At 38.7% G+C, this 10998-nt stretch overlaps 1 protein-coding gene across 4 annotated transcripts in view; it reads left to right on the plus strand.

Moving 5' to 3' along the window:
- LOC126186823 (uncharacterized) overlaps positions 1-10998 on the plus strand; it is a 298174-nt gene that overhangs the window by 285580 nt on the left and 1596 nt on the right. For all 4 annotated transcript variants that reach the window (XM_049928246.1, XM_049928247.1, XM_049928245.1 and 1 more), the window contains exon 8: positions 5554-5747. In XM_049928246.1, coding sequence (XP_049784203.1) covers positions 5554-5747 — 194 coding nt within the window. The remainder of the gene's footprint in view (positions 1-5553; positions 5748-10998) is intronic.

Raw genomic sequence — 10998 nt, forward strand, 5'->3', positions numbered from 1 at the left:
ATTTGGTTGTAATAGCGTATGCTAGTCTATTTAAGTGTCTGCATCATCATTTTAGGTTTTACTTCTTTGCTGGGCTTTGAATAATTGCTAGCAGGTCAACCATGTCATTGTCCATTTCACAAGTTCTACCCTGGAGCAAACACTGAGAGTGAAGATTGTGGCAGTTCCTGTAAATTTACTTCATACACAAAGCACTAATAGTGCGCAAGTAATGGAGAATAACATAACAGTATCAGCTCCAAAACCTTGTGAAAAAGCAGTATCTCAACTGTCTTGAGGTGCCAAATGAAGTAACTGTGTACTATAAGGAAGTAAATTGGCATTTGAGAAGCAACATGGTTGATCTTGATTTAGGTGCAGTAGTATCTACACCAGTGGGTGATATTGATTGTTGTTTTGAGGCCTTATAGACTGGGCCAGATATACTGGGAAATACATGTGCCACTGACTTTTGCATTGTGCAGACAGTAATTGCAGATGGTGGCTTTAAGGTAGATACTATTGAGAATACACTGAAAGCTGTTGATGATGTTGGTCATACTGCAAATGTTGTGGCTAATGTAGTAGTACAGCCACATTTATTTCTGAAGGACTCAGCTTTGTCACCAATTGGTTAGGGGCAAGAGGTGAGGGGAGGGGAGGGAGGTGAGGGGGGGGGGGGAGGAGGAGGAAAAATGATAGTAAGGCTAAAGATCAAGCCAACAGGACTGAATCCTTTCAAGAATATGTGCCTGCCAATACTTGCAGTGTGATAGGAAATATGGGTAAGAGAAAACATCATGTAACTGTTCAGATAAACACAGTCAAATTTGGAAGACGTTGTTTCAGCTGAAGGAGACAGATGTATGTGTTACATTGTCACAGGGTTCTATTACCGTGAAGGTAGGACCACTTAAACTGCATATGGCATCACTAAGATTCAATACACACAGTAAAGTGCAAGGAACACAAGAGTCGATTTTAATCAAAAGATAGTATAAAGAAGCATGGCACTGCAAGGTGTAGTCAATCTGTAACTAGCTGTAAAATAAGAGAGGTAACTGGAGCTACCAATCAGCGTATTGTACTAGGAAGTACTGCAAGTAGTTGTGTAATCATATTTTAATGATATGTGTTTTGAGGAAGTGTAAGGGAAACTTTTGTTTCAAAGATAAACTTCCAGATGAAATACCAAAACAGCAGGTTAAAAAAATCCACCTGATAAACATGTAAAGACAAAAATAAGGATAATGTAGCATTAATGTGAAAGAGAGTTCAGCAAATTGAAACTTAAGAAAAATGGTATAGAATTAGGAAACAGAGAGACATTCCATGTACGTCAATTCTCAAGAGTAAAACAGTTGGTCAAGAGTAAAACAGTTGGTGCAGGGGACACAGTTTACAATTATGTAATTAGATCTAAGAGTGTTGCAGAGTATAAGCAATGGCAAAATTTTTGAAACAGGGGAGGAGTGTTGCATGACAGAATAATTTTCTTGTACATGTACAATTTATCACCCCCCCCCCCCCCCCCCCCCGGCAGAGAGGTTCTGCCAGGTGAGCTCAGAACAGAAAAGGCGGGCTCTTGGCTGACGTGCCAAGTGGAATGTCAACAAGGTGTACTGCTGACATAGCAGAGCCAGGGCGTGAGGTGAGCATTGCCACACAATCTCAGAATGAGGCAGGCAGAAATGCAAACATTGCAGTGCTGCATAACAGGGAACTGTGAAGCAACAGTTCATAACTTCAGTGGCAGGTTGTCACTGCAAAGTCAAATGTAGCCAGAAAGACTGGAGCTCAGTGATGCAGAATAATTATTGAATTACCACAGTGAGGCTAGGAGCGCTGACGGGACCGATAAACAAGGGCAAATGGGCTCGTACGCCCAGAGCCACTGCATCATTGGTGCAAGATCAGTCCTTTAAATAATGAGGATTTTGGAACTCAAAGACACATTCAGCCATGCTGCCATTCTTCCTGTGTCTCTAGAACCAGAGAGAATCATAGTCAATAGAGTTTCAGTGAAACCATGCCAAGCTGATTGATGATGGCCTGCTTGCTGATTTCAACATTGAGATGCAGCCAACTTCATGCACACCATAGCTGTGGTCTGCCATTGCCTGCAACTGGGTCATTGTGGATAAGAAGACTGGTGTGTGGCAAGCCCTCCTCCACTAAAAGTCATTGCAGAAGATCTGCAAGCTGCCGTCTCCACAATGACAAGTCTGGTGAGTTTGTGCAGCCTCTGGGCCAACTTGTAAGCAGCTGCTGTAGCCTTGGTCTATCCATGGTGGATGACCTGGGCCTAGCCTTCACAACAACCAACATCCTTGACCACAGTCAGCAATCTCCACATGAACAAGTGACGGGCTGTCTTCAAGAGTGCTGATGAGGTAGAAGCCACACTGTATAGCAGAATATTCAGTGGGCAATGCCTCCTCATCTCTACACTGCCACCAGCGACTGTTGCACCGATCTGCAGAGCGACATCACATTTCATTGATGAAGCATTATACAAGCTTATGGCCAGCCACCGACCCCACTCTGAAGACACTTATAACACTGTAAACTCATCACGATAAATAAATGTTATTGGAGTTACCACTATGTCACTGACACCTCCGGGCATAAACTGAGCCACTCACCCACACTCTGTGCTCATTCTCCTGTTCACACTGTGACCACAGCTTCTCGATTCACAACACGTTTTAAAGCCAGGTGAAAATGGTGTATGTTATAACTAGTGAAAGGATTTTAAGGTTCTAATTCTGGCCAGAAAAAGGGGAAGAAAGGTTCTGAAAATACATACAAAAAGGTGCAAAAAAGGTGCTGATGAAATTACTTAGGTTTAAACAAGCTACATTAACTTTCTATGTGCCATTTACAGGTTTCTGCTCTACTGGATTATACACATCATTTCAATGTTTTTGACACTAAGCTGCTGGCACTTTGAGCTCAACAGCTCCTTATATTCACAGATACTCCACTTGGCATCTATAGAATCTATAGAAACCAATGGAGCATAACTTTCCAGCACCCACAAAGGAAGTTCAGTTAAAGTTGCAAAGGTTTCCTCATCTGGATTGTTCTTCAAATGTAATTCAAATTTGTCTTTAACAAATCCGTCAGGGACATCCCTAACATTCATCAACTTCTTCCACCATTCCTGTTACTCCATACCTTCTTCTTCCAAACTCTGAATTACATCAGGCAAATACTTGTAGCCACAGACTGCAAAAAATTCTGACTCAAGGTCTTTGTTGACCAATTGTTTGGTCTGCTTTATGGCTGCTGCTGTACATTGTGTCTAGGGTAAATATGAAGTTTTCAATTTTATCAAAGTTTTCGCGCAAGAAGAGTGCACATCTTATCCAAGCACCTCACCTTGTGATGACAGGAAACTGTGGAAGGTGGAGCCCTATCATTTCCTGATAGAAAACTTAACATCTGGGAGCCTTTTACCAGAATCCTCTTCAGGGTAGCAATGAAGACATTTACCCTACAGTAATTCTCCCAGATACTTTTGCAAATATGTTGTAGACCATGTGCAATATATGTCACATGCTTATGGTTGGAGTATACACCCTTTAATTGCTGGAAAGCCAAAAGCATGTGTGTACTTGATCTGTCAACACAAGCCTGATTTTTTCATATTGTATGCCCGCTGGCCACAGGTTCATACATGAGTCATTGAATAATTGCATTATTGTGCAGGCATCTGTCTTCTCGAGTTGGTACATCCTGGAAAGCACAGGTTTTACCCATTCACCAGATAATGGAAAAACTAACACATGCAAAATATATCGTTGGGGCTCATCAGTAGTTTCATCTAAACTGAACCCCATTTTTTGTTTACTGATTGCCTCTTTTACTATCTCTGAAACATTCTCATAAATTCACTGTATGCAACTTTTTCTGAGTGCTCTCATCCACCACTGACCCCTGAATATACTTCTCAAGAAATGATTTGAATAAAGATTGTTGGAATTCCTGACTGGATTAGTGCCCTGGCAAGATCCAGACTAAACTCATTCAGTGACCACTGTTTTTCAGATCCTGAAGCAGAGGTGTGTATCAGAGCAGTCTGCTTAGGTTTCAACTGGCAAAGTTCAATGTTCTTCATATGTTAGTTGTTCTGGATGCATTGGTTTATTCTTTTTCTTTGGTGCTTGTCATCAATTGCAATTGTACCAATACTTTGCAGACGGCGCATCACAGAATGATGCCACCAGTTTCGATAAAAATAATCTTTAATTCTTCTGAAAGTGAACACAACTTCTACTTAACCTTCACCATGATTTTGTAGTGAAAAACCAGTTCTGGTAGAACACCAACACATCCAACAAGACACTAAACAGTCGATAGATAGGAACTGTTAAAAGTCATGCTGGCACAAACTGTATTTAGGTTTCAACTGTTGCAGCATCAATGTTTAAATTTTATTTGATTTCACAGCTCCGAATTGACCATTTTTACTGAAGTTGACTATTGTTTCTGAGTTGGCCATTGTTGCTAGGGGTATGAATAATTACTGCTGATTTCCATAAATTATATTAATATTTATTGACCATTGTTGACTTCTGATTAAACAAAATCTTAGAATCCTGTTCAAGAAGAGAAAAAGTGCTGTCTGATGTATTGAAAATGCAGATAAACATGGGAGGAAAGGTGCTTAAGCATGGAATAGAAGGGAAGAGATGCAAACTGTAATAATCTCAGAAAAAGGTGCAAATATAGTTTTACTTTTGGAAAGGCCTGCACCTTAAAATCCTTGCTCCAGTTATAACTTTGTACGGCAGGATAATTACTTTCTTGATTCTGTGGTGTTCAGTGATGAAGCAACTTATCATCTAAATGGGAAGGTAAATATCCGTAATGTTCATATCTGGGGGTCAGATCATGAACCTATACAATGCGAAGAGATTCCCTACAATTAAATGCATTCTGGACTGTGTCCTGACATCAAGTGTAAGGACCATTTGTTTTTGTTGTAGCTACCATAACAGGGGTGGCCTATCTGTATGACAACTGTTTTCCGGTGGCCTCCACATCATCCTGACTTCACACCATGCGTGTGTGTGTTCCCCCCTCCCCCCCCCCCCCTCTCGAGACTTTATACCACTACCTAATGATTTGACAGAATTGAGACACAAAAATGTAGAGGCTATTGCTTCCATTACCACAGATTTGTTAACCAAAGTGTGTGTGAATAATTGAAATTTAGGTTGGACGTGTGCCATATAACTAGGGCTGCACATCTGTAAGAGAAACTAGGTTGGTTACTTTCAAATTGATGTATGATTTGTTGCAAATAGTATAAGTTAAACTTCTCTAATATACCATTGAAGCTGGGACACCCTGTAAACAAAATAAAGTTTTGTATCTCTATGGTACTAGGATGTGAAAACTGTGTTCCTTTACATAATTTTCTGTGAAGCAAAACGAAGGTTTTAGATGCAAGAACTAAAAAAGCTTCTATGTCTGGCTTCATACATTCACCTGCCAGTCAAAACGAAAACTACTCTAATTCATTATCAAGAAAGAGAAACTGAGATATGTGTGTGTTTATTGCAGGTTTCTCAGGCTTAAAATACCTGAAACAGGAGGTATGATTATAGCCAGCAGTGAGCAGCGCCTTTCAACTCTCAACAATTATCCTGATCCATTAAATAAGGATGATGTAGCAAGAATGTTGGGTGACATTTCACACCCAGAATACAACGTGTTCCAAGACTTGCCAGGAGCACAAGTCAAAACAGTAGCTGTCGGTACGTAGTGAGATAACAACTAATATGAGATTTATCATTGAGTATCGCATCCTGTTTCATAAAATACAGGTTAAAAAGGATTCACTAAATGTAAGCACACGATAACAGTGAACTAAATGTCAGAGCTATCAGGTAAACAACATTTTTCCCCCAAAGTAAAGGATTTTTGTTTCTATCTTGCTTTTGTGTTACTTTTTATCCAATCTTTTATGTGATGTGTAATTTTTGTTTTTAGCACCAGTACAAGTTACATACTGTACACAGATTGTCATTCCCAGGTTACAATAGATACCAGGCAATCAACTGTACAAGAGCATTTAGACTTCTTAATTCAGCATCTCGTTCTGCTTGTACAGTTTGTGTCTGGCAGCTAATGTGTAACCTCAATTTGTGGCATTGTGTAGTTTTTCTACTGATTATTTCTTTCATGTCATGTCACTCATTTTTCTGTCATCTGGGTGTGCTACATGCAGGATCCAGCCCAGTGTTTAGATACTTGCCATATATATGTGCACACAGAAATATATATGTCATTTTTCTCTCTTAATATTATTTTTATGCACAGTGACATATAATTCTTAACTCCAAGTTAGTTAAGTTGTTTATACGTTGTATTAAACACGGTTCCAAATGTCAGACAATTTTTGAAAATTTTGTAACTGTAATCATTGAGAGACCATTCTCAGACTGTTCAATTGAAACCAGCAATATATCAAAATGTAACAGGCAATCAAAGAGTTTCAATTTGAGGCCGCTGCTGCAGCATGGGTGCAGCATATAAACACTGGCATATAAACACTGACATATAGGCAAGGGATTAATGTGGCATACATGTCCATCAGACAATGAAGAATGTGTACAGGGCAGTATGTCTGTCAGAAAGCAGCGCTGTGGAATGGTGCAACAAGGAGTGCTACTGCTTCATGATAACACAAGTCCCCATATTGCGAACGTTGTAATGCAGAAGTTATGCCAAGTCAAGTGGGAGACACTCGAGCACCCGCCCTATAGTCTTGATCTCTACTCATCCATTTATCACACCTTGGGCCCCTAAAAAGAAAAGGCCTTGAAGGGTCAACAGTTCCTGTCAGATGAGTGTGTGTAGTAGGCACTTATAAAGTTCTTCATGCAGCTGGACATGGTGTTTAACCACATGAGTATTTTCAATCTAGTGCTTCAGTGAGATGATTGCCTCAAAGTTCACAGCAGTTTTGCCTGATGGCATACCGATTCTGGACTGTACAGCCTTGGAACAGAAACTTTCTGATCACCCATTATTTATCTGTTTATAAATCACCAGATATCTTCACAGTGCCTTCCAGTTACCCTCTGCACTATTCACCATATATATGTTCTAATCTCATAATGGTAGTCAGCTGAAAAAAATGCCAAGGACTAATTTCCTTTATCAGAGTGAGAAACTCCTTTTGATGCTGTTTGCAACTCAACTCACTCTTCACAACTCAGCACACAAGGAAGGAAGACTGTGTGTCAAAAACATATACGAGACAGAAATTGAGCATATGCATCCATTAACAGATATGAAAAGCCAATAGTTAATCCTAAGAGGATGTGCTTAGTTATTTTGTAACACTGTCCACTTTGAAGGTAGTCTCAGGAGCATACCCATGCCCTAACAGTTCACATATTTCATGGTTTGTCACTGAACACTAGTAAAAAGTAAGTGTAGTTAATTTCCACAATTTCAGAAGGTAATGAATTGTTTAGCCTCAAATCATTTAGCAGTCTGATTCTGACTCCACCCCTGATTCACCTATTTCTTCTACATCAACTTACTCATCTCTTCTTCGTCCTACATGTTGGAGTCATACCTCATCCTTTCCAACATTTATCAATAGTTAGGTTCATCTGCCCCCCATATTTTAACACCTCTTCCTTTATCTCCCCACAATTTGTTTTTCAATATTTGTGTGTGCCAGTCAATGATTCCGAGGAACACAACTTTTTCACTTTCACTAGATATGTACTTCATTCATTCTGATTTTGTTTCTTTGCAATTTGTTGATATCACTTATAATAGAAATATAATAACAGCATTGTTGTGTTGACAACAGTCACTGACAGCAGAATTAGCAGCGGCTGCTTCACCTTTTCCTTTGCACTGTTTTGCATCTTCCAACTTATGTTACTAGTGAATTATTCAAACCAACTGTAGTTCATACTCAAATTTCAGGCACACCACCACACAATTGCTGCTTCTTCAAACTGATATTTTGGTTGTGACTCACTCTAAAGACCTTTAAAATTATTTCTCAAGAAACCTGGCTCCTCACATGCTCCCTATTCTTTTGAGATTCAGCCTCGAGTTAATCAATATTACATCATAGTCCAAATGTATGTTTGGTGTGGGTGCACTATGCAGCAAAACAGAGCATAAGGTAGCTTTAGAAGGTAAAAGGTCCCATACACATCTTTAAATCTAAGACCTGCTTAGCAAGTGTAAGATACAGAGCATGTGCATGCAAGATGCCTGAATGAGTTTACTCATTAAATCCACAGGCTGGGTAAAGCTGATGATCTGCTAAAGTGGCCACCTGGTTCCTCCTCTTCACTATAAACACATGACTCATGTGTACAGGTTCTTTGTTTAATTTGAAAAAACTATGTATCTTGAAAAATATACATTGTATGAAAAAATGTTTGAGGTGAAAAGTTAATATTTCATAGGGGACATGTCTGTGCTAAAATTGGCCCTGCCTCTATGGGGTAGGAGACAACATTTTATTTTCAAATGCAATACCTACCATTTTTATTGCAGATTCAGATTCTATGCCAAAAAAGTACCTAGGATTTACCTGAAACTTTTTTCATGCATGGTGGATGGTGCTGTAATTGACAACATTCAATTTTTCTGGTATTTGCAATTAAGAACATACTCACTTGCTTTTATATTACACTTGCAATAAAAACTGACTTTTTGATTCTGAATAGTCAATATTTTCGTTAAAAATTGCAAATTTGGTTACACAGTAAAACTCTTACAGTTCAACATTTAAACGTATTGCAAATAAGCTGCTTTTAATGTAACTTATTTTTCTGTTCCCTTTGGAGTTGGTGTTGGCAGGTCCCTGCACAGTCAAGATGCTCGATTTCACTGAGGCCCCTCAAATCACACCATCAGGATGACTGATTTCAGTGTCCTTCCATCCAGCTGCAGTAACTCTCACACCTACTGCTATGTGGCCATCAGCAGAATACACCCCACAACCATTATAAGGAAACATTTCATAATAATAAAACAGGTGCACATGCCACAGATGCACACAGAGCATACAAAGTGAACTCGCATGTATGCCCCATCGCTCAGCACCACACAAATCAGCATGCCCCACAGCAGTGCCAGAACCTTTATCAACTTGAGCTTCTGGTACATTTGCAGGAATGGATGCTTGATCCACAGAAGAGAAAATCTAAATAATTTTAGTTTATGGCGAGGCTTCAAGAAATTTGAACACTGCTGTTGCTCTTTGTGCCCAGCGTTTTGCTGATAGGCTGTGATATCTTAAGACTATTTACCATGTTGTGAAACAATTTACTACTAAGGAGGTGTACCAATTAGAAAAAGAACGTGCCAAGCCACTGTTACATGGAACAGCACAAGTATCAACTGTTTAGATTAAGAAGCTTACATTTTTAACATAAAATACAGAATGAAACGAGTAAGTTCTTAATTGCAAAACATTGAATCCTGTCGATTACAATGCTATCTACCATGAATGGAAAGAATGTTTTTAGCATAGAATCCAAATGTGCATTAAAATGGGAGTTCCTATTTGAAAATAAAAAGTTGATCCCCCCCCCCATTCAAGATGGGTAAGTGCCTACGACACGTGCAACCCAAGAAAGCAGGAACACTGGGGACGAACAAGATATTGTCTCTAAGCATAGAACAATGCAGCAAACTTGCACTGATAAGACGAAGTTGTTTTGCACCCAAAGAGAATTATATGATGGGCTGCTATAAGTACGGTCAAATATGATGCAGCCTTCCATACGCAACAACTGCCACCATTTCGAAATTCATTTGTCTTGCGAGGGCATTGTCGCCATTTGGAAGAGTTCTGCAGGACAAAGTTAGATGGCTTCTGGCCCTGCAGAACTTCCATCCACGTTTTCTGCAAAATGTAAATGTACTTACAGTACTCAATCCTACTTCAATGAGTAGTCAATGAGTTGAGTGTAACAAACAGATTTATTGCTGTATTTAACTCAATATATCCTTTCAACATAAAGGATCTAACAATTCTATCTATGTAATATCCAACTGACATTCTTTTTTTATACAACATTGTTATTACTTTTCCAAGGAAGGACTCTGCTTGAAGTATTCTGTGAAGCAACATTGATGTGCCTCCATTACATCCGTGCTGACATCACAGCATCTGTTGTTGTGTCTACAATGGCACACAAAACTCAACAAATACCTCAAACAGAAATTACAAATTATAGGCAGAAACTTAACATATACTGGGTTATGTAAATAAATCTGATTTATAAGATTGAAACCTTATTTTATAGTAATTTGTATTAATTCAGTGCCACAACATAGCATGTTCACTCATTCATAATCAATGCTGAGAGCTCAGAAATTTTAAACTAAAAGATATTCATGAGGATATCCCAAACAAACCTCGAAATTTCTGTAATCTCTCAGTCTGCTTCTGTATTTTACAGACATTATACTGCAGTTTTTTTGTTTTTTTTTTTGTTAAACTTTTGTCCTACATCTCATGTAGTTGCTTTCTTCCTTTACTATCTTTAAAGAAAAACAACTGAAAATTATCTTAATTTGTATGATGGTTACAGGTTTCTTTCTTCCTCAATTTAAAATGCATACTTAGGTAAAGGCAGTTGATATACTGAAGTCAATGCAACAAACATTTTATGTATGCTGCACAACAAAGTGAAGCATAATATAGTTTTTAGGGGACCATCCTAGCTTTTAAAGCTTATTTTGCAACTACATCTGTCGCACATACTAGAATCAAACAATTTCCTGTCTTTGCAAGACAGTACACAGCTCTTATACTTTTAAACAGTATGCTTATTTCAAATTTGTGTGACACTTGCTACTTTCTCCACATTAAACTATGAAAAAAGCTGTTCACCCAAAATGTATGCTAAATTTTTAGGTAGTTTCATTACTACACTACCATATATTGTACACATGAAGGATTCTGAAATTTTTTACACTGCTCATAAACACCAAAAATCTACAAAAGCGTCCCTG

Source organism: Schistocerca cancellata, chromosome 1 (assembly GCF_023864275.1).
Source record: "Schistocerca cancellata isolate TAMUIC-IGC-003103 chromosome 1, iqSchCanc2.1, whole genome shotgun sequence".
In the NCBI taxonomy this organism is placed as follows: domain Eukaryota; kingdom Metazoa; phylum Arthropoda; class Insecta; order Orthoptera; family Acrididae; genus Schistocerca; species Schistocerca cancellata.